The sequence below is a fragment of the Schistocerca cancellata genome, chromosome 5 (assembly GCF_023864275.1).
Source record: "Schistocerca cancellata isolate TAMUIC-IGC-003103 chromosome 5, iqSchCanc2.1, whole genome shotgun sequence".
NCBI classification, from domain to species: domain Eukaryota; kingdom Metazoa; phylum Arthropoda; class Insecta; order Orthoptera; family Acrididae; genus Schistocerca; species Schistocerca cancellata.
The window spans coordinates 620,738,517-620,766,190 of record NC_064630.1 but is presented as its reverse complement, the minus strand read 5'-3'; the positions used below and the strand labels follow the sequence as shown (position 1 = coordinate 620,766,190).

Genomic DNA, 27,674 nt, shown 5'->3' with positions numbered 1-27,674 from the left:
GGAAGCAGGTGCACAGGTTTCAAACTTTGCTTAAAATCATCGAAAAATCATTACCTCAACTAAATTTCTCTGTGTGGTAATGCTGTCTAGAAGGTAGGTTATCAAATTAAATACTTGATTCGTCTTCTTTGCACTTTCATTTCCAAATTAGTTACAATGGAAAAAATGAAAAGATCATATTTGCATCACGTGGGGAAAGAAGAAAACAATATTAACACTATTAGTATTTGTGGGATCATTGCAGAATGACTCACCTACCCATACCACATAATTACGCATAGAAACCCAGCTGATTCCATAAGTAACAGGGGTGCCATTATCTCTTATTTGAATCATACCACTGAAAATGAAAGACGAAAATGTCTAAAAATGTGATTTAGGAACATCATACTTGCTTGGGACACAGATAACTAGGACAGTAAAAACAATCTTAAATATCATGCTGTGGAAAAAATATAACCACATAGGCCTAGTTTAAGATTATACTGAACCTACAACAACTGCTTTTAAGTCATTGAATAGGGTATGTCGTTTTGAGCACCATAATATGCTGGTCCATTTTTAACACACCAGAGTGGTTTTGACATGCATAACACACACAGCTGAATTTCAGCTAGATCACACTGAGAGCCTGAGGGAGAGTACATAATCCATCTGAAGAATTTCACCGTAAACTGGATATAACTTCAGCTGTGTTAAGGCCTGTGGAATCCAGGGAATGTACAAGTTCACCAATTCCATGTCAGATGACAGTAGCACAAATTATGATCAATGCTGCACCCAGAGTGACAACCAAGAAAAGTAGTCTGGAAGGTGGACAATGAGCAAGAACACCACTTGCCAAGCTTTCTTATACATCTTGGCATTTTGCAGAAAGCATCTGATGGTGTGTACATTGGAGGGGTGTCTGGTGCAGAAAGTGACCTTTTTTTATAAAGTAAGCAGATTTTGCCTTCAAGTCCACAATCATCAGCTACCACAACAGTATTGAAAAGTTAATGAGGCTGTGGCATACAGAGACCTCAGATATAAAATTGTATGGGGAACTGAACACCACAATCAATAAAAAATAGTTGCAGGAACTATGAACAGTGCCTATTCTTTCATAACCTACCTACTCTGTTGCTATTTTGCAATATCAGAGCTGTTTTCCTGTAATACACATAGCCTGTGCAGTCTTCTCATATTACCTTGCAATCTACGATAATAAATTGCCCTGGCTGTCTTGTGCACCACATGTGACCACATCCGGCTAAATACATTAGTGTGAAGATCCTTCCAACAGCTTTGACAACAGATGGTGGATAAGAAATACTTCTCAAGACAAATTCTCTATGCTTGATGAAATGACACTGCAGTTAGGAAGTACCTACAAAACTAAGTTATCTACGAAAATCTGTTCATAGTTCCACAGCAGCGTTTGCCCTTCTTCAGAGGGTTTTTGCCTTAGTTTCCTAGTGTGTTTTCTTCTTTTAACTACACTTTTCTAAGCTGATGACTAGGCAGCAGAGCAGAAATAGCTGTTTCTGGGCCGAGACTCTCAATGGCGTTGCTGGTTTGCAGGGGGCTGTAGCATAAAAACATATCTGTTTCTGATAACTTTCCATACCACACAACGTTGCAGTGAAAGAAGGGGCAAATTCCAGAGATAACAGTGGCTTTAAAGTTTTGTAAGTATCAACATACAAATTTCTCATTATCCTGTAACTCTGAATTCTTTATTCATCAGCATCTCTGCTCCCCACATGTTATGACTGACTATGCAATTAACACCAGTAAGAAGCTGAATTAGTTGATACTGTTTCACCTATCACTGAGCCGCAGTTATTAATGTAGCTTCACCACTATATGAAACAGGACTGATTTGATACACAACACATGTTCCAAACAACCAAGTCTTCCAGTCAGCTCTGCTAAGACACTGAGCAATAAGACCCATCCTGTATCTATAAGCTACTCTGTACACAATTGTCGACAAACATATAGGGAAACTAAGGTGCACAGATGCCTTAGGTATTGCACATTAACAAGAGAACACATTTTATTTATATGATATTTTGGAGCCTGTCTTGTTCTGAAATATGATGCAAAGTTTCTTCAGACATGCATGCATTCTGACTGAAACCTGAAATGGATAGCAGTGAGATTTTTGGGGAAAATTTTAGTGTTTATCAAAAGGATAGGCTAATGGGAAATCAAGGTGATGTATTAGTCACACTACACAAGAAATCCAAATCCATCAAGATAGAAATTGAAGCTACATGTAACAATGTTTGGGCAACAAATCAATATCAGTAGTGAACATAAATTGGCAATTGGATCCTCCTATTGCCCACCAGAGTCATCTCTGGATGTTAGCAAAAACTTGACAGAAAACCTCCATTCATTTGTTCATAAGTTCCCCAATCATAATCTAATCATCAGGAGACTTAAAACATCCTGTTTACTAAATGCATTCTCTGCACTACCTAAAACAGATGGTTTGGAACCCCACTCATGATGGAAACATATTGGACCTAATGGTAACAAATAGACCAGACCTCTTTGAGCATGTCCATATCAAAACTGCTATCAGTGATCATGTTGTGGCTGTGACAACAATGATCACCAAAGTACAAAGGAAAACTAAAACAAGCAGAAAGAGTCGAGTAGTGGCACCTCTCAATGAGGAGTTTGAAACCTCCAGCACAGAGCAGGAGCAAGCAGACGAACTATGGCTCAAGTTTAAAAGAATAGTTGACCAAGCACTGGAGATATGTGTGTGTGTGTGTGTGTGTGTGTGCCCATCAGAACAGTCCATAACGGGAGGGAACCTCCATGGTATACAGTCACTGTAAAGGAACTTCTAAAGAAACACAGATTACTGAATAATAGATGAAAAGCAAAGTTTAGGACTACAGACAGAGAGATGCTGAATGAAATAAGTTTCACTGTCAAGAGAGCAATGTGTGATGCCATCAATGACCACTACAGCAAAATATTGTCAAATGATCTTTCACAGAACCCAAAGAAATTCTGTTGTATGAAAAGGCTGTTAGTGACACCAAAGCTAGCATCCAGTTGCTAGCGAATGAGACAAGAACTGAAGCAGAGGGTAGCAAAGCAACTTTGCTTCCGCCATTTTTTCTCGAAGTTCGGGGGTTTATTGTGATAAACTTACAAAAAAATTATTATTCATAGCATTGCCCATTACTGGCCACTACATTCTCCCATCTTTAGGATAGCATACGTGGTGGAAGAACTGGGCATCTTTTGTGGGGGATCCATGAATCTATTCAATTTTGCATTTGTCCATATGATCGGAATTGCTGGTCAACCAGACAGTATGCCACTGATCGTAAAAGGTGGTGGTCAGAGAGAGCAACATATGGAGAATACGGCGGGAGGGATAGGACTTCTCATTTCAACATCTACATGTATATTCTGACAGGTTCTGCTACAAGGATCGAGCACTGACCTGCTGCAAAATTATCTTTACGTGTCTATCGCTGTATTGTGGCCGTTTGTGTTTCAGTGCTGGGCTCGAATGCATCAATTGCTTTCGATAATGATGTCCTGTGACTGTCTCCATTTGTTTCAGTAGCTACGAAAACTTTCTGTCTTCCACTGCCATGCCAGTCTTCGACATCAAAAATCACCATTCTTAAGGCATTGAAAACATTCTCTGCATGTTCTTCCACTAATAGTTCCCTCACCATTGGTCTTACCCAGCATTTTAAGAGCCACAGATTTCTTCATGTTTAGGCAGAAAATTAAAACTTCCCGCAAATGGCAAGAACAATGACGTACTTAATTGAGAATAACCTTACGATGCAATCATAAATCGACTAATATTTTTATGGCATTATGTTTACAGATGCCTAAGCTTATTGTAGTACACCTATGACCAACCACCTGAACCCCACTTGCCGCTACTGCTGTCTATTGCAAAACGGCAGAAGCAAAGTTGTAGGCCTAATAAAACTATGCACTTCATAAAACAAAACAATGTAGTCACTATAGGAATAGGCCAATTCATACGGATACCTGGGTGCAACACTTTGTAGGGATATGAAATGGAATGATCATATAGGTTCAGTTGTGGGTAAATCAGGTAATAAACGTCGGTTTATTGGTAGAATACTGGGGAACTGCAATCAATCTACGAAGGATATTGCTTACAAACCACTCTTGTGACCCATTCTAGAATATTGCTGAAGAGTGTGGGATCTGTACCAAATACAAATAACAGGTGACATTTAACATATACAGAGAAGAGCAGTACGAACTGTCACAGGTTTGTCTCGTGGGAGAGTGTGATGATGAAAAAATGAAGTGGCAGACAAAGACAGACATGAACTAACCCAAGAAAGTCTACTAAAATAGATTCAAGAATCAGCCTTAAATGATGATTCTAGGTTTATACTACAACCCCTTAAGTATCACTCACACAGGGATCATGAGAACAAGATTAGAATAATTACAGCACACACAGAGGCATTCGAATAATCATTCTTCCCATACTTTATACGTGAGTGGAACGGCAAGGAACCCAATAACTAGTATGACAGTATTCTCTGCCATAAACTTCGCAGTGAGTTGCAGAGTATGGATGTGGATGTAGCTGTAGCTGATGTAGAGGCAGACATTGTCATGACGACAGTCATTATGAAATATGGACTACCATCAGCTGTATAATGGAATGACAGTAACAAAAATTTGTGCTGGACCAGGACTCGGACCCAGATTTCCCACTCATCATGAGCTATCTGAGCACGACTCACAGCCAGACCCAAACTTCTGTATGTCAACAACTATGTCTCTACAACCTGCACTAGTACATTCACTATGTATAGTCCCATAGAGGCGAGACATCTGAATTTAAAGCCATTTGCCTGGTGTCGTGATTCCATTAGCAGATGGTTGCCCATATTCACCAGTGCTAATACATTTCGTGCATTTCATTTATATTTTATTTTCACATGCTGGGCACTGTTCACATACTCTACTTACCACACTTGAAAATATGATTTTCTTTTTCAAACTATCCCAGACAGACAGGTAATATGCACTGCAGTCAACAGAATCATAAATAGGCTTATTGCTTCTCTACTTTAATTGATAGGGGACTGCTTGATTGTTCATTACCAGTACCCAAATAATTAAGGTGGTGAAAACCCACTACACCTGAACTGTGTCTTTTCCAAAGTCTACTGTTACATTTATTTTTCACAATGAACACTAGGATGGTTAAGTCCTCTACTTTACCCCCTTGCAGTTTACATCATTTATGTATGAAATAGGTACATTATAAGCACCAAATAATTGTTTGAGACTTGTCCATATTATATCTGACCCATCAACCTCTCTAGAAGTGTGTTTTTCTACAGCAAAAAGTGTGTTAAATATGGTAAAGCATGTCAAATATTAAGCAAAAGAGGACATCAAGCTTTCCTAGAGATTAATCTGTTTATCACCAACTATTCTACAGTCACATTCATTGGCTTAATCAAGTCACAACCAAATAATCACCTTTAAACGTAATCCAGACAGTTAAGTAGGCTATATATCAGTGTCAACACAATCGGTTTTTCTGAGAGATCACAGTCACACTCAACACCGAGATTTGTGTTGTTACAAAACACCTTCAGAGTAATTTGTTTCAAGTCCTGGACCTATGATCAATGTAAAAACAAATGTAACAGTAATCTGCAAAAGGAGTCTATACAATCCTAACAGTTAATGATTTTGTCAATCTAAGATATTCCTTAAACACTTGATCAAAATTATACAATGACTCAGCAAATCAATTCCTAATATTCTTACACACACACACACACACACACACACACACACACACACACACACACACACAATCAGCAACAGAGAAACATGGAAAGACTGCAAATAAAGTAGTGTGACAATGTTTTACAGTTATAGACGCAAATACTCACATTTCCAAGGGCTAACAGGCCCTTGTCAAATAGGAGCAGCACGCCAAGGAATAGAAATGCTATCCCGAAACCAGCCAAACCAACACCAATTTCTGAAAATGAACAATATTTCATACGAAAACTGAATTCACAGCAGAGCATAATATCCCATTTCACCAGCTTTGCAACATGTAGCTATTAACAGCTCATATTATTAATAAAAAATTTAATAAAAACTGAGCCGAAACTTTTCAGAATAGTAAATTAAAGAAAGAACAAATTAGGCCTAGTAATATTCTGATGTGTCACTTTTCGTATAACATTATTCGATAAATAGGGGTAACCTGTTGCTTCCAATTGAAAAACTGCAATATAGTAAGTTATTCCAAAAACATTAAGCAAAATTAACAAACTAGACCGCAAGCTATGTCTTTTTCCATTTTAAAGTATGCAAGTCTGTTAACTGTTAACTGCTGATGATAAACGCGCTGAAAATGTTCGTATACATGTAACACCCATATAACATATTAGCAGTTCCAGTTTACTATAATGTATTCGAATATTTCGACATCTCCTAACAACTGATGAAGGAAGTTAGTATTACATTTAAATGTTGTGGATTTGTGTTATGCTTTCTGACATTCTCCAGAACCACGAGAATCATATTTTTAGGCCTAGGGAACCAAAACTGAATCTAATCTGATCTTGATTGACCCATTTCGTAAGTAGCACTCTTATGCCGAATAACGTTTACAAACTACTGTTAAAGATGGGATGAAGCAAATTACTTTTTCTAATATTGTTCAAATAATTCGGCTCTGAAAGAATCCCAAGCTCTCATGGTGTATTTATAAAATATAACACAATGTCATATATTTGTCTGGAGAAAATTTAGTGCGGCTCACTTACTTTGAACATCCGTGATTTCGAACATTTTCTTTCTATTTCTATACGTGTATCCTGCAGTGAAAACACTTCTCACAAATCCAGACGGCGTCTACAACTCCACGTCATCCGCGCATTGTCGGCGTCTCGCAAACTCCGAATTTCGGATAACAGCGAGCAAACTATAGTTGTGCATCACCCGTATTTATTCACAGCGGCTAGTGTTGACAGACCCATTTATCACACAAATATCATAAACACTATTCATCACTTATATGTCAGAGATGTGCCAAAATTTCAACTACATTTCGCGCACTGCGCAAAGAGTACCAAACATCACATAGGACCGCGAGAGACAAACTTTCGCTGGAATGCGCGAAGTGACAATAAAAAAGTACCTTTTATTAATGGATTTTCTTCAATCCGAGTAGGTACTAGTTAATCAAATGCCAGGACTATTGCATTTATCTTAAGTTTACTGACAGTTCCCGGACGATTTCAGTGCCATTACTCCTGGCATCATACATACAGTAGCTTTATTTTGAAAAGTGCTGAACTATTGGATTCAGAGGTGGACGAAATATTCATTTAATAGAAGCAACGACACTAGAGGTATGTTCCCTTTGTACAAAATTAAAATCTACTTTTAACAACGTGTCTTTTTAAATAAACAGTTCTTAAAAAAGTTTGTTTTCATAAATAAAAATAAAGGTAGAGAATTTGCTGAAGGACAGACCATAAAAGCAGTTTAAAGGTACTAGATAAAGAATAATGTGTAACATGCATGGAGGTATGTCTCCATGGTAACATGTCTCTTATAGCGTATCGCCAAAGTGTCTGCGCAAGTAAAGCATGCAAGAATGTTGAGACCAACAGGATACCTTGGGATTAAGCGCCCCCTAGATAGTCAATAATATTGCGCAGGAATATCATGATTTGAAATGTTAGGCAGACGCTCCAGACCGATAATGCTGCAAGCAGAAAACAATGTGGATAAAAAAATTGGTTCAAAGAGCGTCGAAGATCACTCATGTAAACTTGTCAAGAGAACTGAATTGAAATTGAACGAAAAAAAAATTTATTTTTATATGTTGATGGTCCAACATCTAACACACTACTGGAAATGCTTGTGCCTCTATATGGGCGCACCTCCCGCACCGGAGTCATTAGCAGATGTATATTGGAGACATTGAGGCATTTTATACGGAAATAATCGTAAAAAATCAAAATTTCCAATTTTTAGATAAAGCAGAAGGCGACTACGCGTGCGTAAAATGACATTTTTAAATATAAATAACCGCATAAATGCAATTTACACACTTACCCCGCCCCATGAGCGCATATAAGATAGCTGAAATTATACTTTTAACTATTTTCGAAGTATGTTGTTGTTGTGGTCTTCAGTCCTGAGACTGGTTTGATGCAGCTCTCCATGCTACCCTATCCTGTGCCAGCTTCTTCATCTCCCAGTATTTACTGCAACCCACATCCTTCTGAATCTGCTTAGTGTATTCATCTCTTGGTCTCCCTCTACAATTTTTACCGTCACCGCGGCCCTCCAATGCTAAATTTGTGATCCCTTGATGCCTCAGAACATGTCCTACCAACCGGTCCCTTCTTTTTGTCAAGTTTTGCCACATACTCCTCTTCTCCCCAATTCTATTCAATACCTCCTCATTAGATATGTGATCTACCCATCTAATCTTCAGCATTCTTCTGTAGCACCACATTTTGAAAGCTTCTATTTTCTTTTTGTCTAAACTATTTATTGTCCACATTTCACTTCCATACATGCCTACACTCCATACAAATACTTTCATAAAATACTTCCTGACACTTAAATCTATACTCGATGTTAACAAATTTCTCTTCTTCAGAAACGTTTTCCTTGCCATTGGCAGTCTACGTTTTATATCCTCCTACTTCGACCATCATCAGTTATTTTGCTCCTCAAATAGCAAAACTCATTTACTACTTTAAGCGTCTCATTTCCAAATCTAATACCCTCAGCATCACCAGATTTAATTCGACTACAATCCATTATCCTCGTTTTGCTTTTGTTGATGTTAATGTTGTATCCTCCTTTCAATACACTGTCCATTCCGTTCAGCTGCTCTTCCAGGTTCTTTGCTGTCTCTGACAGAATTACAGTGTCTTTGGTAAACTTCAGAGTTTTTATTTCTTCTCCCTTATTAAATTTATACTTGTAATTTATATTCTTTACACTTCAAAAGTAGCTGAAAGTATAATTTCAGTAACCTAATTAAATTTATGCCTGTCAGTTTCCGCTCATGGGGTGGGATGAGTGTGTAAATTGAACTTTTGCGGTTATTTATACATAGAAATGTCGTTTTATGTGCACATAATTGCCTTCTTTTTTGTCTAAAAAATTGTAGCTTTTGATTTTTACGGGCATTTGTGTGTAAAATGCCCCAATTTGTAAATGTGTGCCTGTGACCTCAATATATATCTACTGTCATTCCTTTTTGGAATATGGAGTACAGAGGTTTATGCATTATTAAATTATCATACACTTCTAGAAGTGATTTCCCACAATTCCACTAAGCCTTTCGTTTAGACAAATTTATCACTACATGGAAGTCACAGTGAGACAATACTATGGCTTTAGCAGTTGCTGCGTAGTTGTTTGTTTGTTGGCTGAATTATCAAAGTAATGTACCTATGACAGATATAGAGTAGATAACTATCAGTTCTCAGGAGTATAATGAGTTTTTGTGTCACCTGTAAACTTTAGTTTATCTGGCGTAACCCACCTCGAAACCGACAAATTTATCTGTATAAAAAAATGACAGTTCAACGTCTTGCCCCCCTCCCCCAGCCCCAAAATGGTACCTCAATAATGAGAGACTCAGTTGTGCCAAATAAGCGCTTATTTGTTATGCTACAACACCTTGCTGCTGACAGTTCCTTCGAAGACTTGAAATTTAAAAGTGCAGTTTCACCTTAAAGTACTTGAGACATAGTTATTCATAGCTAGCAGCAGAGCTGCCTACATACATAAATTAAGTGTCTATAGAACCCTCAGAGCACGAGTCCTACTCGCACTAGGCCAATTTTTGTGATATAATTATTCGGTTATTGATTTTTCACTTTTCTGTATTCTGTAATTGCTTTGCTTGAACATGCTATGCAATAAAATTAATTTCTCACGTGTCGAAACAAAGATTTAGAAAGATGTGTGCACCCAGTGAAGTGAAGTGGTATCTGGGAACCTGGGAGGATGATTTTTTCTTTATGTAGAAAGGCGACATTTCTGAGACAGAACTCGAACTATGGATATCCTTCTTACGGGGACCATGTACACTTGTGGTAGTTTTGTCATTCAGTCGATCAGCAGCTTCATATATTTTTATTATAATTTATTAATAATACCTGGAGTTTGTTGACATGTAATCTTTCTTTTCTTATGAGCTACAAATGTTTCAGAAGATCTAAAATCCTGTGCATCCTGGCCATAGAAATGTAAATTTAATTTTGCGATATAAGTGCCACACTCTATTTAATTTTTCAAGGATGACGATTTCATTCTGTACATGTTTGTGGTTAATAGCCATTTATAACACAATATTTCATTCTTTAATATGGGAAAGAACTAACAATGCATGAGCCTCTAGGAAAAATCCAACAATTTTGCTATAGGATATATTTGTATACATTGAATGTAAATTGATAGTTCATCTGCTTAATGTCTTGATAAACAAGGCCAATTCACACTGGCCGTCACATGACGTGACGTCATGACACCTCACATCACATCAAAACATTCCACAATGTAGCATTCACACAGACTGTCAACGTCATGTCAAGGCTTCTTGTGAAGAATGTCGTCAGCTAAGTTAACCTATTTTCGCCGTGCTCATGCATATCGTAGTAGTGAATTTTGTATATTTTTGTTTCTTCAATATGTATTATATTATTCTGCTTTGTTTTTATGGCAAATTGAAAATGTTTCATGGCGACTTGGACTTTTTCTTCCTTTGAGTGTTCTTCCACAACTGGGGGCAGACATTCCACATTAAAAAAACATTTCGGTTTTGCAGTAATAGAATGGAGCTGATGCCACACTGTATACTCGTAAATAAGAATATGACTTGATGAGGCAATTTTCACTACATTACATTTTCCCTGATAAAAACAACAGCTCTGATGAACGAGAAAAACACAGTCGTTTATGACGTTATTAATTATGTAATGGAAAAAGACAAAGTGGATAATATAAACAGTCTCTATTTATTCTACTGTAAGTATTGTTTGATGTATTTGTATGTAGATATTTTCACTAGCAAATAAATCTCGATGTTTAGAAATATTGTTTCACTTCTCAGCACTTTACTATTCAAAATTGATCAGGAACGCACGTTATTAAGTTTGCTTTGCTCATTCATAGATTTTATCACTGCAAGTTCCTCAAATATGGCACTATATTCCGACTTTTTGCGTCATGGACAATAAATCATCACTTTATTTGCAACGTTGAGTACTGGACTGAGTGAACTGACGTGATGTGACGTGATGAACAGTGTGAACACACCCTAATGTGATAGTGCTATGACACAATGTGGTGTGATGGCCAGTTTGGATTGAACTTCACTGTTGTTAACTTGTATTAGGTATGGGCATTGAAACAAAAATATCGATATTTCGATATTTTTTAGCGCTATTGTACCAAACATAAATCTGTGTTTCCACAGGCATACATTTCATACACATGCTCTCCCCCCCTCCCACCCACTACCACTACCATTAAATGTACATTGGAAATTCTACATACCTGACTTTCAAGATGGTGACAAGTAAATTTATTCATACAGAGTTGCACAACTTTTAGCAGAAGAGTTCATATTGACACTGATGAAAAAAAAATGGACACATAGATGTTAAATATTGGAATGAGAATCTCATAGGAATCATTTGCGAACAGCAAATATGCTCCTAAACAAGTATGTGTTTGCAGTGAGAACGATGACAGATGTAGGAGATATAAGTATAAAAAATCTTGCTTACTTTGCTTACTTTTGCTCTATTATGTCATATGGGATTATGTTCTGGGGTAACTTGTCAAACTAAGCAAAAGCTTTCAGCGTGCAAAAGCATGTAATGAGAATCATTTGTGGCGTAAATTCAAGAACATCATGTAGGAACCTGTCCATGGAACTTTGTATTCTAGTCACTGCTTATCAGCCTATATTTACTTCTTAATGAAATTTGTTGCAAGTAATATATCTCTATCTCCAACCAAAAGCTAAATACATAGTATCAATATCAGGAATAAGAACAATCTACATAAAGACCTAAAATCACTTTTCTTGGTCCAAAAAGGGCTCCAATATTCAGAATCACACATTTTCTATAAATTGCCAGCAACCATTAAAAACTTGGTTCTGATAAAGCAATTTGAAAAGAATCTAAAAGACTTTTTGATGGGCATCTCCTTCTACTCTATAAGTGAATATCTTAGCAGGCCCTGTTAGACCAACTTCAGTAAAAATACCTGTTACATTTCAGTTTTGACAGTACTTGGTTACAACAGTCAAGATCAACTATTTTGTGTATGATAAATTCATTAAAAATGCATAACTATATTTCATTCTGAGAGTATATTAATTCTGTAACTATTAGCAGTTCCCGTTCACAGTAATGTATTCACCTATTTTGAAGTCCGCTGACTAACAGTCAGGGTAGTGAGTATTATATTCAAATGTTTTATGATTTTTGTGTTATACTTTCTGACTTGTTGCACACCCACAAGAAACATCTCATTTTTTGGTCTATGGAACGAAAACTGAAGCTCATCTAATAAGGGAGTTATCTGATGAGTGAAATCAACTTCTAAATCTTTTTGAGTCATATTTCCGGCTCTGTAAAAAAGTCTAATTCAAATTTGGAAGATAACACCCCAGCTCGCATTAAATTACCAGTAACATTGAAATATCTGGCATGTGGAGTCAATGTAATGTACGTATTGCATTCCAAAGAGCACTGTTTCTAAATTTTTATGTTATTTCCAATAGACTGAAGTGACATCAGAGTGTAAGGTTTTTGTCTAGACAGTTCAGCTTGTTTTTTTTTTCAGAATTAGTCAAAATTCTGATAGGTTACATGTGCTATATCTATGTATTTGTTATAATGGTTTTATATATCAGCAAACATTGTACTACCATACAGAATAGTCATTATTTAATGATAGCACCAAAAAGAACAATGCCATATTTACATAAGAGTTTAATGTGAGTCAAGAGTGGTTTTAAATTTTAAGTCACAAATAATTTTCTATTTCATGGTAATATTTACATCCAAGCACAAAAACAAAAAATTGTTATTATTGTACTGAAATAAAACATATATTTACAGTATTGCTTGTTCTGCAGTAATATGAACCTCAGCAAGTTCACACTCTCAGTTCAATACTTTTTAATCCTTTTTGTCACTTCAAAGGATGGTGTGTCACAGTGTTGCAAATATGTGTTCATAAGGAGTTGCTTAATGCTAGAATGATATTCCTATCACAGTGTTTAAGAACATTTTGCCATTTTAGGAAATGTTTATTTACTTAGTTGAAGACTACGCCCATCATTTTCGCAGACATTATTTTCCTACATACACAAACAAAAGATTCTAGATCTGTTCTGTCAAGGAATATAGAGCAGAATGATACCAGATCCACCTATCAGCAGCTGCTCAAGATCATACAAGATAGTGGGAGATGTGACACTGTGCAAGAAAGTAGAACGCCTTTCAACTTTAACTTACACATAAGTTGACATGAAAGTGCACAAGTAGGATGTTTCCACTTGTAAGTTCTACTCGTAAGTTGACATATGGAAGTGATAGTGAAACATGCCCTCGTAAGAAATTCATGCCTGTGGAAAGCCAGCTTAATGTCCATCTGTGAAATATCGATATTCATATATCGATTTCTAAATCTGTTTCTGAAACCAAAGAAAAATGTCAGAGAACACATTACAGTTATTTTGGCAGATGTTGAACGATTTTATGACTAGAAACACATGTTGTCAGAGAACAGCCTTTCCCTCACTTTCAGGAACCTCTGTGTGCTGACTGTCATACACTGCAGTAATTCTAAGATAGTTATGCAATAACAATCATATGTCTTAAAAAAATATCTTCTCTTCAAGGGAAACACAGAGATTTTAAATTAATTATTCTTTTCGTAATTTCAGTTACAACCCCAACTAAAAACGATATTAGAAGAACAACGATGTAATTTTATGCTTGCTTGCATGTCTGAAGGAACACTGTGTTATTCTTCCCAACAACACAGGCACTGCAGTATCATACTTATCCGCTGATACAAGGCAGCGACTTTAAATTAAAATATCCTCCCCCATAAAGGAATTACACAATGCATGTATGGGTACAGATTGTGACACAGTAACGATGAGATATGGAAGTTTGGGTCTGGTAATGAGTCATGCATGGATAGCCAAAGAGGTTAAGGTGACTGCTCACATAAGGAGGGGAAATCTGGGTTTGGATCCTGGTCTGGCATAAAGTTTCGTAGTTGTTCCCTTAGACAGCTGATTCTTGTTCATATGTGTAAGTGTGAATACATTTCATGTCCTCCAATAAAGTTTTCCATGAATATAGTTCATATTTTAACACACTATACATATGTTTACATCATTTTCACGTCCTATTATCGATTTTTCATTTACTTATAATTTTGCAGATATTTTAGGTCATAAGAATCTGATCTCTGCTGTTACAGGTCCTTTTTATATTCATAACCGAAATTAATTCTTACTGGGGACAACTACTCCCTCAGACTCCCATTCCCCACCCCCTGTGGGCGCCGCTGTACTAATATGTAGTAAAGTTGTTTTTCCAGAGTGTGACTCTGCCATGTGCAACAAATTACTTCTTTAGATCTGCCCCACATATAATTTCCCCTCCTGAGGTGCACGGAGCTTAAATTATAATATTTTGTGCTAGTAGTGGTTGATGTCATATACCGCACATTGAAGGAGGAAGGTTTGGTGCACCTGGACATCTAGTATTGCGTACTGCTGATTGTACCATGCAGTTTGGAATCTGATGAAAACTCTGCATAGTTATGTGTTCCATTGAATGGTCTTCAGCATAACAACATTTCAGCAAATAAAAATATAAAGACTGTAATTACTTTTTATATTGTCTTACAGTCACTGATTCTCAGTTCACACCACTTCTCAACAAGCACATGGGCTATGCTGAGCACTTATTAAGTGTACTATGGAGCCACTAGTTCTAGAACATATCCCTATCTCTTTTGCTTATTACTGGAAGGAATTAAAAAGTCAAATCACTGAGGTGGAATTTTTGATCAGACAGCAACCTCATGCCACATACACATTTAAGGAAATTTATGTAACAGTTGGCTGGAGTTTAACTTGTATACAGGCCCATTTGGTGGACATCATATGTCATTGAGTGCACACATTCACATCGCACTTGGCCAGATTGAGTGCACATACACAAATCAAGAAAAGGTCAGTGTAAGGATATGATACATGTATAATTATTTATCTTGTGAAAAAAGTGACAATAGGAGTAACAGCATATGTATTTTATGTGATAGTTCTAACTAATTTTGCAATTGGCTTAGTAGTTTGGATGCTGGACTTGTATTAAATCCACTGTCTGTAAGCTGTATTTAGTTCTAACGTGGTTTCTCTAAATGTATTAAAATGAATATCAGGGTGGTTCCTTTGAAATATCACAATTATTATCCTTTCCCATTATTACTATATCAGAGACTATGATTGCCTCTAATGATCTCTTCATCAGGGAAGCACTAACCATAATCATACTTCTTTCCTTTTCTTCTTGCAGTTAGTTTTTGACACTAGTTTTAATTGAACTTCGGGTACCCTTACCTATAAATTGTTGGATGTAAGTGTTACTTAAAACTTAGTATGAGAGAAAACATGTAGTAGACTTGCTGGAATGCTTATGTACATTTACTTTGGCCAGTGTTTGAGATGTAAACGTAAGTACCCTAATATACACTGATGGAAAAGACTTGCAACACCAAGAAGGAGTTGAGCGACAGAAATGGAAGTTGATAGGTGTGTTTCTATAGCTGAAAGATGATATTTATTCGACTTTCGTACCATTCCCGTAGGGGTGGCGCTAGCAGCACCACTATGAGGATGCAAATCAGGTTTGCTTTAAATACACGCTCTTAACATCGTGAGCACTAGTCACCGTTTAGACTGGACATGTTGAGCTGATGTTTGTCAAGAGTACCTTTAATGTGACAAATACGCCATCATTAACACCTCACTAAATTTATATGAGGTGGTGTAATAGGTCTATGAGAAGCTGGATGTTCCTTCTGCGATATTGTAGAAAGACTGGGCAGGACTGTAGCCACTGTACATATTGATTGCAACGGTGGTCATGGAAAGTACGGCCCCAAGAGGACTGAGCTCTGGACAGTCACATGGCACGACTGAAAGGGAATACCATCACGCTCGGTGTATGCCCCTGGTGCACCATACAGCTTCTGCAGCTGCAATTTGAGCAGCAGTTGGCACCACAGTTACACAACAAACTGTTACAAATCGGTTTCCTCAAGGACATCTCTGAGCCAAATTTCCTGTAGTGTGCTTTCCACTGACCCCAAACCACTGCCACTTGCAGCTTCAGTGGCATCAAGTGAGAACACATTGGAAGGCAGGACAGAGATGTGTTGTGTTTTCTGATATAAGCTGGTTCTGCCTCAGTACAGAGTTGGCTGTGTGTTGGTTAGTAGGAGGCTGTTTGAGGGCCTGCAAACAATCTGTCTGCATGCTAGATGCACTGGACCTACGGCTATGGTCTGGTGTAAATTCTTGTAGGACAGCAGGTGCATTCTCGTGATTATCCCACACACCATGAGCGACAATGTGTACGTCAGTCTAGTGATTCGACCTGTTGTGCTTCGATTCATGATCAGCATTCCAGGGAATGTTTCGCAACAGGTTAAAACTCGCCCACATACCGCTGTTGTAATCCAATATGCTCTACGAAATTTGGACATTCTGCCTTCACCTGCTCGATCACCATTTATGTCTCCAATCATTGGGTGACAACTCCAGCGTCATCAATACTCAGAAATAACCGTCCCTGTATTGACTGACCAAGTGCACCAGGCAAGGAACGCCATCCCACAAACGGACATCCTGCACCCATACAACACAATACATTCACATTTGCATCTTGGATTAATACTGCAGCTGTTAGACTCGTTATTACTGTACCAGCATTTCACATTTACAATGGCTTGTTTTGTGCTTATATTCACCTGTGATCTTGCAGTGTTAATCACTTACATATGTCACTTAGAAGAATGTATTCGAGAGATTTCATTACTCTACATTTATTATTTTTGACTGTAGCGACTTTTTTCCATAAGTATATTTTCTTTCACTAATGTTGTAAAGGATATTAATTTCGAATATCACCTGCCTTGGGCAAAAAGTAAGAGTGTTTAATGGTTAATACAGTGTTTGCATCTTCTCTTGCTGAACATGATGGCAATAACTAGAATGAATTTTACCGTTTGTTACAGCTTATTTATACTTGCTAGGCTGCCTTACTAGACCTATGTTTCTGCACTGTGAATCAGTATCTAGTTAAATTGGACTGGGAATAGTAAACATCGCCAGGAAATAACGCAGACGAATTTGAAAATATTTTATAAAGTCACCCTTTTATTTATTTGCTCACTATTATTTCACAAATGTTATAGGCTACTGCTTTTAATGATGTCAGACTTCTTGCCAGTGCTGACCAACCCAAGAGAGATTCAGTTATATTCAACATTTTCACATGGCAACATCTTCCTCTTTTCATGACATATTAAACTGAGATGGTAGCATGGTCATAAATCCTCAAGCGAAGCGCTTAATCAATATCAAAATATGTGAGGTGAAAAAATATACTGGTGTGCAAAACTTGGAAGAAAGTAAGTTTAGCGTATATGTCACTGCCAAGAAAGATACCTCGATGAAACTAGGACCACACAAAGAAGTATAATGCAGAAAGTAACTGAAAGAAATACCCACTGAGACGAACACAAAATGATACTTCAACTCAAAAACAATAATTACACTGAAGTCGCCACAGTTAATGATAGTCTCCTGGATATTACAAAAAGGAGAACACGGTTCTTAATGTGGTGTGTGAACACAACAGACAGCAGTGCATCCTCTGCAATGGGCTCCCAAACTGACCACTTGGTTGGCATGGAGTTCTTGTGGTAGGGCAATCCATTCCTACAGCAGTGCGGTAGATGACTGCTGGATGGTCGATGGTGCATGTGGACAGGCTGCAATACATTTCCCTATTACATGCTACACACGCTGAATAGGATTTAAGTTGGGAGAATGGGCAAGCCAGTCCATTCACTGATTATCTTCTCATTCCAAACCCTCTTCCACCTGCACTCTTCGATGCAGTCACGCATTCTCATCCACAAAACTGAAGTTAGGGTTGGATGCACTCCTGAAAAGATACACATGGGGAGGGAGTGCAGAGTCATTATAACATTGACCGATTGGTGTACTGTGTTCAAATTTTTGGAGGTCAGTATGCCCATGCAATAGCATGTCACCCCACATCATAACACCTGGAACATGGACCGCCAAAACGATCATGTTCCACAATGTTCCTGGGAGATTAACATGTTCCCATCTCTCGCCATTTAAGGGTATGTCCAGCACAATATCATTTTAATGTATGACAATGCCGACCGCATCAATCTGTGCTCGTGTAAGAGTTTTTGGAACGAGAGAATATTAGGCGAATTGACTGGCCTGGCCGTTCCCCCCGACTTAAATACCATTAGGTGTGTGTGGAATGCAGTGGGGAGATGTATTGCAGTGCATCCACATTCACCATTGACCGTCCAACAGTTGTCAACTGTGCTGGTGCAGGAACGGAACGCCCTAACGTAAGAACTGCTTATCAACTTTTTGGCCAGCATGGAAGCACACTGCGGAGCAAGCATTGCCGTCCATGGTGACCACACACCCTATTAAGAACCGTGTACAATCTTTTGTAATATCCACGTGACCATTGAAAATCACAGTGGCTTTAGTGTAATTATTGCATTTGAATGAAAGTATTATTTCTGTTTGTCTCATAGCGTATCTCTTTCAGTCATCTTCTGTATTATGCTGAAGCAGTTCTTTTATGTATAGCCTAAGGTTCGTTGAGCTGTGTAACTTAGCATTGACACCACTTTCTAAAGTTGTGTTCGTCCTTATTTTCCACAACAGTGTATATGCAATACTGTAAACCAAGAACATAAACGGATTAATTTACATCACGGTCAGGGCAGGTGTAATGTGATAATAACAGAAAATACGAGTAATTATACTAATGTATGAGATTCATAACGTTGATCCTTCAAGGCCTGTTCAGATAGTGTTTTTTAGTTCAGTTTTATGAGATTAATTAATATAGGCACGTTTTTCAGCAGTGAAACGATTCAAAAAGCAAATTTCATGAATGTACAGTTAGTGAGGTGTACACCTGGCACATATTTGTGTCCTCAATTTCTTCCACAGTTTCAAAGGTACATCAAGTAACAAACCAACAAATTGGTTAATTATGTTAATGTGACTAACAGTTGCAACATATTATTCTTTACTTCAAGACCGTTTCTTTTCTTTCATACCATCCCTGGCTGTGACATTGATCAGTTTAGTTTCATCATTTACAGTAAAGTCTGTGTTTTTGTCTTGACGTATTTTGTTACTGATTAGGAGCTCAGGTAAGGATTTATCTCTGCTACCTTGTCAGTTTTATTTGTCACCAAGAGAGGAAGGAGTGCACACATGAAAATAAGGGGAATAATTGAACCCTACATGGGTTAGAATCCGTACAGGCAGGAAGTCCAACACCACTGTAAACAAACGTTTGTGAGTTAAGAAAACCTTTGTACTCTCGTATATTATTTTACGACAATAATTAACACTCTCACTCCATTTTATGTAGATCCAGTTGCAGAGTACAGCGACAAAGGATTAGTGTGGCTGCCTATTGGAAATGAAGTGATGCTACGTTAAAAGAAGAGGTAAAACTTACTCTTTTACATTAAATGGAAAGGAGGAAATAAATTGCAAATGAGGGAGAACTATAATGTAGCTAGATGCGGATTTCCACTTCAGACAATAAGTATATATATGCAACAGCGACAGTAAGTATTTTCGCAAAGACATTTTCATAAGAAAAACAACTTATTCAAAGGAAAATCTTTATAAATGTTATGTCACATGATAAACAGCTCTAACATCACATAACAAGGTATATTGTGTTCTTCCATAACTGACAATATCACACATAGTTTTACAAAACTACTGTAGTTTGACAAAAGTCATGTTACAGTTTAAAAGGGTTGTAGAACTTGAATCACTGTTCATAGCCATTAGTACATGGTTGCATGACCTTTTGCCTCAATTATGGCAGCACAGCATATTGACACAGCATATTGACATGGGATCAACGAGGGCAGCCAAACGTTGCAAGGGGATTTTCTGCCATTCTTTAACCACAGATCGCAATAATTGGTCGCAGCTGGAGAATTTTCGTCACGTTAGTCTTTGATTGAGTTCCTCTCACAGGTGTTAATCGGATTGAGTTTTGGGTTTTGGCTAGGCCGCTTAAGTATCTTTACTCATTTCCTTCTCAAAGGTCTGTGACATGAGCAGACATGGTGAGGATCTCTGTCTTGCTGAAATTCCCAGTTTCGTCTCATTCTATTTTTGGCATGGGGTAACATCTGAATTTTCAAGTTTCGCGATATTTGAAACTATCCATAATGCCTTCAATAGGCATCAGGGGGTCGACACATGGACTGGAGAAACAGCCCCAAACCACAACGTTCGGACCACTGTGCTTAACAGTAGTTACTTGGTAGCAGACATCGTTCCTTTCATTGACCGGCCCTCGAACATATTAACCGGAAGAAAAAAAATTAAACCTACTTTCATTGCTCCAGAGCACACACGACCACAGTTGCGGTTTCAGTCGTTACGCGTTCTGGCATACTCAAATCAGGCTTTTCTGTTCGTCTGCAGTACTAATGGCTTTTTGTTTGGGCACCGGCCATGAAGATTGGACTGTGAGAGGATCCAGATTACGGTACTGTTCGCTATTTCCACGCTGTGGAATTCACACAGGTCTCTGTTTATGTCAATAGCTGTCTTCTTTGGATCGCACTTTAACATTCTCCTTAAAAAATTCTTTGTTTGGTGTGTGGCGTGCTGCGCCTACCCGTTTTTCGTTTGTTACCTGTGGTGTCTGTTAATCAGTTTCTTCTTATTCCAAACACTCACAATTTTCCTGGACAAACCAAGAAATCCGGGCTACATCTGCCTGAGACTTGCCTTGCTGTAGGGCACCGATTATCTCATTTTTGAGGTCTGCTGACAACTATTTGGCCTGATGCGAACTCATAAAAAAACAGAAGCTAATGTGAACAAAAAGTATTCGACTTAATACTGGTGCAAGATTTTGCTTTCCAACAATAAACAATAGTGTCAAAATACTTTTGGACCAACCACAACAACATTGTCTGTATTATACTTACCACCACTGCGCTTAATCTTGATGCATGTGTTTACTTGGAGGCATGTTACTGCAATGTGAGCCAAGATGGGATGGTTAGGCAGGGAAGCAAACGACACACACCAAGTGGCGAAAATGTGTTTGTCAAAATGGTTATTGTCGCAATTGTATACACATACATGTATCACGAAATCTTAAAAAAAAACATGTTTGGTTTGAATTAATGTAACTCAAATTTCAAATAATTATGTTGCTTGTTGACAGTCAAATATGAGCATCATTTGTGCCATCATGTTGTTGGGTAATAAAGTACCGAAAGAACATGAAAAATGTAGTTTATAGAACTAACTGTGATTCAACATTTTGGTGTTCTTGGTTGTTAAACTACATGTGTTACTCGAATAAATTCATTACAGGTGCCACAAAGACTACAAGAACCCCAAATGACAGTACTTACTGATGACTTGGAAGCTCATCTGGTATTTGATCAGTATGAAAACGGCGCATATTTATCTCAGGCCAGGCGATTGGTCCATGCATGACAGTGCACAATACCAATATGTTCCAAAAAGTCATGTGCGGAAATTCGATTTTTCAATGAGCCATATGTGGTGCTCTCTTGATCACAGAGATAAGGGATCAAGTGTTTTGGATAGCCCTTGGCGTAGTGATCATTTGTGTAACCATCAGAAGGAAGGGTATACAGTAGCTACCCTGTAATACAGGGTCAAAATTGAAACATTACACATTTCATTCTGAACAAATCGATTGGTTCTTTTACATTAGGAGTGGTCCAGGATGAACCAGAGATGGCTGATAAAAGCTGCATTTTTGAAGGGTGGTTGCTGAGAAACTCTGAAAACCATGATGTTTGGGTACCAAAAGTACCAACTGAGGGGATGGCCACTTCTATAATTTCTGTTCAAATCGTGGAAATTTTTAACTTGTGCCCATAAGATGATGTTCTTGGGGGACTGAAATCTTTTTAGATCTCATTACTGAGATCCAGAGGTTCAAAGTTACAGTACTTATGCGCAAAAAATATGCATGTAATATTTGACCTGAGTCGTAAATGTATTCTTAACTGACATAATGAACACATGGCAAGGGTTCTGAAATCGCTGAACTATGTTTTTAGTCGCAATGTTTCATCAATAAAGCTTTATGACGCGCTTTCTCTGTATAACGTCCATTTCACATCTATACAGGCTGTCTTGACCTCGAAACCTTGTTTTTGTTGTTGTTGTCTGCTTACTGTATTCGTCTCTTGGTTTCCCTCTACGATTTTTAACCCCACCCCTAACCCCCATTCCCACTTCCCTCAGTATTAAATTGGTGATCTCTTGATGCCTCAGAATGTGTCCTACCAACCGATCCTTTCTTTTAGTCAAACTGTGCTGCAAATTTCTCTTTTGCCCAATTCTGTTCAGTGCCTCTTCATTAGTTACTTGATCTACCCATCCAGTATTCAGCATTCTTCAGTAGTAACACATTCCAAAAGCTTCTTTTCTCTTCTTGCTTATCGTCCATGTTTCACTTCCACAAATGGCTCCACTCCAGACAAATATTTTCAGGAAATACTTCCTGATACTTAAATCTACACACGATGTTAACAAATTACTCTTCTTCAGAAAAGCTTTTCTTGCCATTGCCAGTCTACGTTGTAGATCCTCTCTACTTCGACCATGATTAGTTATTTTGCTCCCCTAATAGCAAAACCTATCTACTACCTTAGGTGTCTCAATTCCTAATCTAATACCGTCACTTCACCCTATTAAAGTCGACTACATTCCATTACAATCGTTTTGTTTTTGTTGATGTTCATCTTTCAAGACAGTGTCCATTCCGTTGAACTGCTCTTCCAAGTCCTTTGCTGTCCCTGACAGAATTACAATCTCATCAACAGACTTCAAAAGTTTTTATTTCTTCTCCCTGGACTTTCATTCCTACTTCAAATTTTTCTTTTGTTTCCTTTACTGCTTGCTCAATATACAGATTGAATAACATCGGAGATAGGCTACAATCCTTCTCACTCCTTTCTCAACCATTCCTTCCCTTTCGTGCCCCTCGACTCTTATAACTGCCATCTGGTTTTTGTACAAATGGTAAATAGCCTTTCGCTCCCTGTATTTTACCACTGCCACAATTATAATTTGAAAGAGAGTATTCCAGTCAACATTGTCAAAAGCTTTCTCTAAGTCTACAAATGCTAGAAACATAGGTTTGTCTTTCCTTAACCTATCTTCTATAAGAAGTCGTAAGGTCAGTACTGCCACACGTGCTCCTACGTTTCTCCAGAATCGAAACCTATCTTCCCCAAGGTCGCCTTCTACCAGCTTTTCCATTATTCTGTAAATAATTCGTATTAGTGTTTTGCGACCGTGGCTTATTAAACTGAGAGTTTGGTACTTACCACACTTGTCAGTACCTACTTTCTTTTGAATTGGAATTGGACAAAAATTATTTTTCCATACGAAAATCTTTGCACTTGCAAACCAAACACCGCTTTTTTTTAGTACTGTAGTTGTAGCCTAAAAATATGTATTTTTTGTGAAGTATAGTTAAGTGAATGTGCACAGAATGGGAGAAGATTTTATGTTAGCCTTATGTTATTCGTACTTATTTATTGTTTATGTGTGGCAAAATATGTAAATGTTTCAAAGTGAGGAACCAGCTGCCTCAGTCCTCAATGTGCCTTCGTCACCAAAACTTATGGTGTGCGAACACAGTAGCGCTTTTTTGTGTTGAAAGAGGATAGCAGAGACGCAGTGACAGTGGAAGAGAGAGTAGACAGTGCCAATGGGAGAGAAATGGAGAGGAGATAGTGATGGTAGGAGAGAGAAAGTGGCAGTGAAAGAGAATGAGATCTGGATCAAGACAATAGCAGTGGAAGCCAAAGAGAGAGAGGAGATAATGATGGTCAGTGAGAGAAAGTGGCAAGGAGCAAAAGAAGGAGGGATCAGTGGAAATGAATAAAAGAGGGATGAATGGAGAAAACTTAGGTTTGGGGGGTCTGGAGCACCACTATCCCCCCGACAGGCGAACTGAAACACAGAAAGTTTGCCAACTTTCCTCCATTCCCTGTGCCTGTTTGTTAAAGTTTCCCAGCCCAATGGACGAAACTCCGAGCAAACCATCTCCAGGGATAGGCGTGGAGAGGAACTATGGTGGTTGAACAGAAACATAGCAGACAATAAGCGAGAAAGAAAGAGACGCACACTGGACTCCCATTTGGGAGGATGAAGGTTCAAACCCGCCTTCGGCCATTCTGATTTAGGTTTTCCGTGATTTCCTTAAATCGCTTCATACAAATGCTAGAACGATTCCTTTGAAAGGCTATAGTCGATTTCCTTCTGGATCCTTCCCTAATCCGATGGGACCTCACTGTTTATTCCACTCCCCCAAATCAACCAACCAACCAATGAGAGAAACAGGAGCAATGGGGGAGAAAAGGGGTGGGATAGAGACAGTGGTAGTGGGAAAGAGACAGACACTGAGAGTGGAAGTGAAAGAGCAAGAGAAAGAGATGAAGGCAGTGACAGTGGGAGAGACAGATAGGATAAAGTGCCACTGGGGGAAAAAGAAGACAGAGTTATAAATACAGGGCATTGAGATGAGATGCTGAGTATGAAGGCTTCAACTACAAATCGAGACAAGGTATAAAGAGATGTACCGTGTTAAAAGAGCACAAATTTGGTAGCATGTCAAACTTTTTGTTTAGGAAGGCAGAATGGGGATTGAGGCAGTTGGTTCTACATTTTTCTGTCAGAATATCTTAAAGAGGAACATATTCTCCTTTTTGAGCTCTGACAACTATTTTTCAGCTGGTTCATAAGCTCTTAGTTTCAGCTCAGAGTGCTTTGCGAATAGCTCTGCCAAAATTTGACTCTGTTCGTGTTCCTCATCAAACTCCTGGGACTCTGGGAAACTAGTGTATGATGGGAACCTCTTTTAGGGGACTGTTATCAGCTGAAGTTCCTTGCACGTCGATATTTTCCGTACATTATCGTAGTTTGTGAAATAAATAACACACTGGCAGACAATTATTATGCAAGGCATTTATGTAGTTATACGATATCGCAAGCGCTCACAACCTAAAACAAGAAATAAACTGTCTTACAAATGTCTTAATTCCTTAAGAGTCACGTGTAAATCGAGCAGCCCATATTATATGACAAATGTACAAGTACAAAACACTGCAATAATGGACCATTATGGATTTCTAATTGTCATAAAACCACTTCAAGATACATTTGTGTTCTTATTTGAGCGTTTTGAACCTCAAACAGTGAAGCTGTTCGAACATGTGAAACTTGCTGACAGATCATAACTGTGCGCTGGACCGACATTCGAACTCGGGACATTTTATCTTTCGCAGACAAGTACTCAAGCAACTGAACTACCTAGCACGAATCGCAATCCCCAGCCCCTCCCCCTCCTCTCTACCCCAGGTATCTTCCGCCAGTACCTCAGCTCCTATCTTCCAACTTCACAGAAGCTCTCCTGCGAAACTTGCAGGTCTAGCACACCTAGAAGAAACCAGTTTTAATCTGCAAGGAAGTTTCATATCTGTGCACCCTCCACTGCAGAGTGAATATTTCATTCTGGAAACATCTCCCAGGCTGTGGCTAAGCCATGTCTCCACTTGTTCTTTCTTCCAGCAGAGCTAGTTTTACAAATTTCGTAGAAGAGCTTCTGTGACGTTTGGAAGGTAGGAGACGGGGTACTGGGGGAAGTGGAATCGTGAGGACAGGTCTTGAGTCGTGCTTTGATAGCTCAATTGGTTGAGCAGTTGCTAACTAACGGCAAAAGGATCCGAGTTTGGGTCTTCGTCCGTCATACAGTTTTAATCTGCCACGAAGTTTCATATCAGCGCACACTTCATGACACAGTGAAAATTCCATTCTTATTTGAACATGTTCTCGCTGTAACCTACTTCAGATGTGGTGGGGATTGTATAAACAAGTCGTTGAAGGAACTTTAGGTATTATAGCACTAAACTGACCTAGAAAGAATCAGTGCACTAAGCGCTAATAGAAAACGCTGAAGTTCGTATCTTTATAGATATTGAAAGTTGGCTAAAGCTGGAGGTAATTTCAGCTGACATTTTTATGAAGGATCTAACAGTGTTCAGAAACGATAGATTAAATCAATTGGTAGCAAGTTTGTTGCTTTTAGAAGTAGTTTATCTTGCAGTGAAATTGAAGTTGGTAGTTTCTATGATTTAATATGAGTAGAGATTATAATTGGCAACCGGAATATATTAGTAATTGGTTCCTTTTAACGATCACCTGACTCAGATAATGGAGCTGCTGAGCGGTTCAACGAACAGTTGAACATAATCTCAAACAGGTACTCCAATACTACAATTATAGTTGGTGGTCAATTTGGTCTACCTCCACGCGGAAATACATGAGCAAACAAGTGGTACGTATAAAACATCGTCCGAAATTGTACTAAATGCTTTCTCCAAAAAAATTTTTTAGCGTTTAATTCAGGAGCTCCCTCGAAATATAAATGGTTGTAAACATACTTGACATCTTAGCAATAAATAATCCCAATTAAGTAGGGAGCATAATGATGGATACAGAAATTTCTGACTACAAGGTTGTAGTAGTGAGACGAAATTCAGTAAGATCCAAACATATTGAGAATAAACGCAAAATATATCTATTTAAAGAAGAAAATAAAATTCACTTGACCCCCTGCTAACAGAACGTTTACTTTCCTTCTGAACTAACTATGTAGCACAACTTAGATGTATCTTAAATTCAAAGAAGTAGTATCGACAGCAATTAAGAGATTTATATCAAATAAACTAGTAAGAGACAGAGCAGATCCCCCTTGGTACACAAAACAGATGAGAACACCACTGCAAGAGGAATGAAAGAAGTATGGAAAATTTAAAAGAATGCAGTATCAACACGAATAGTGAAATTTTACAGAAACTTTTAATAGTTCCACAACGAAACTCGAAATCTGGCAGTAAATCCAACGAGATTCTGGTCGTATGTAAAGTACACCAGCGCAAGACACAATCAATACTTTCATTGTTTTATAACGATGGTAATGTTACCAATGACAGTGCCACTAAAGCGGGGTTACTAAATTTGGTATTCCGAATTTCCTTCAGCAAAGAAGACGAAGTAAATGTTCCAGAATTCAAACTTGAGTAACTTAGAAGTAGATATCCTCAGCGTAGCGAAGTAACTCATATCACTTAATAAAGGCACGACTTCCAGTCTAGACTGTATACCAATTAGAATCTTTTCAGAGTATGTTGATATGTAAGCTCCA

General features: G+C 38.1%; 1 protein-coding gene across 1 annotated transcript in view; it reads right to left on the bottom strand.

The window, feature by feature from the left end:
* The window catches only part of LOC126188033 (vesicle transport protein GOT1B), a 35,146-nt gene extending 28,008 nt beyond the window's left edge, over positions 1-7,138 (bottom strand). The window contains exons 1-2 of the mRNA XM_049929458.1: positions 6,822-7,138; positions 5,934-6,025 (exon numbers count right to left, since the gene is read on the bottom strand). Of these exons, the coding sequence (XP_049785415.1) occupies positions 5,934-6,025; positions 6,822-6,846 (117 nt within the window). The 5' untranslated portion in view covers positions 6,847-7,138. The remainder of the gene's footprint in view (positions 1-5,933; positions 6,026-6,821) is intronic.
* Between the last annotated feature and the right edge of the window lie 20,536 nt (positions 7,139-27,674).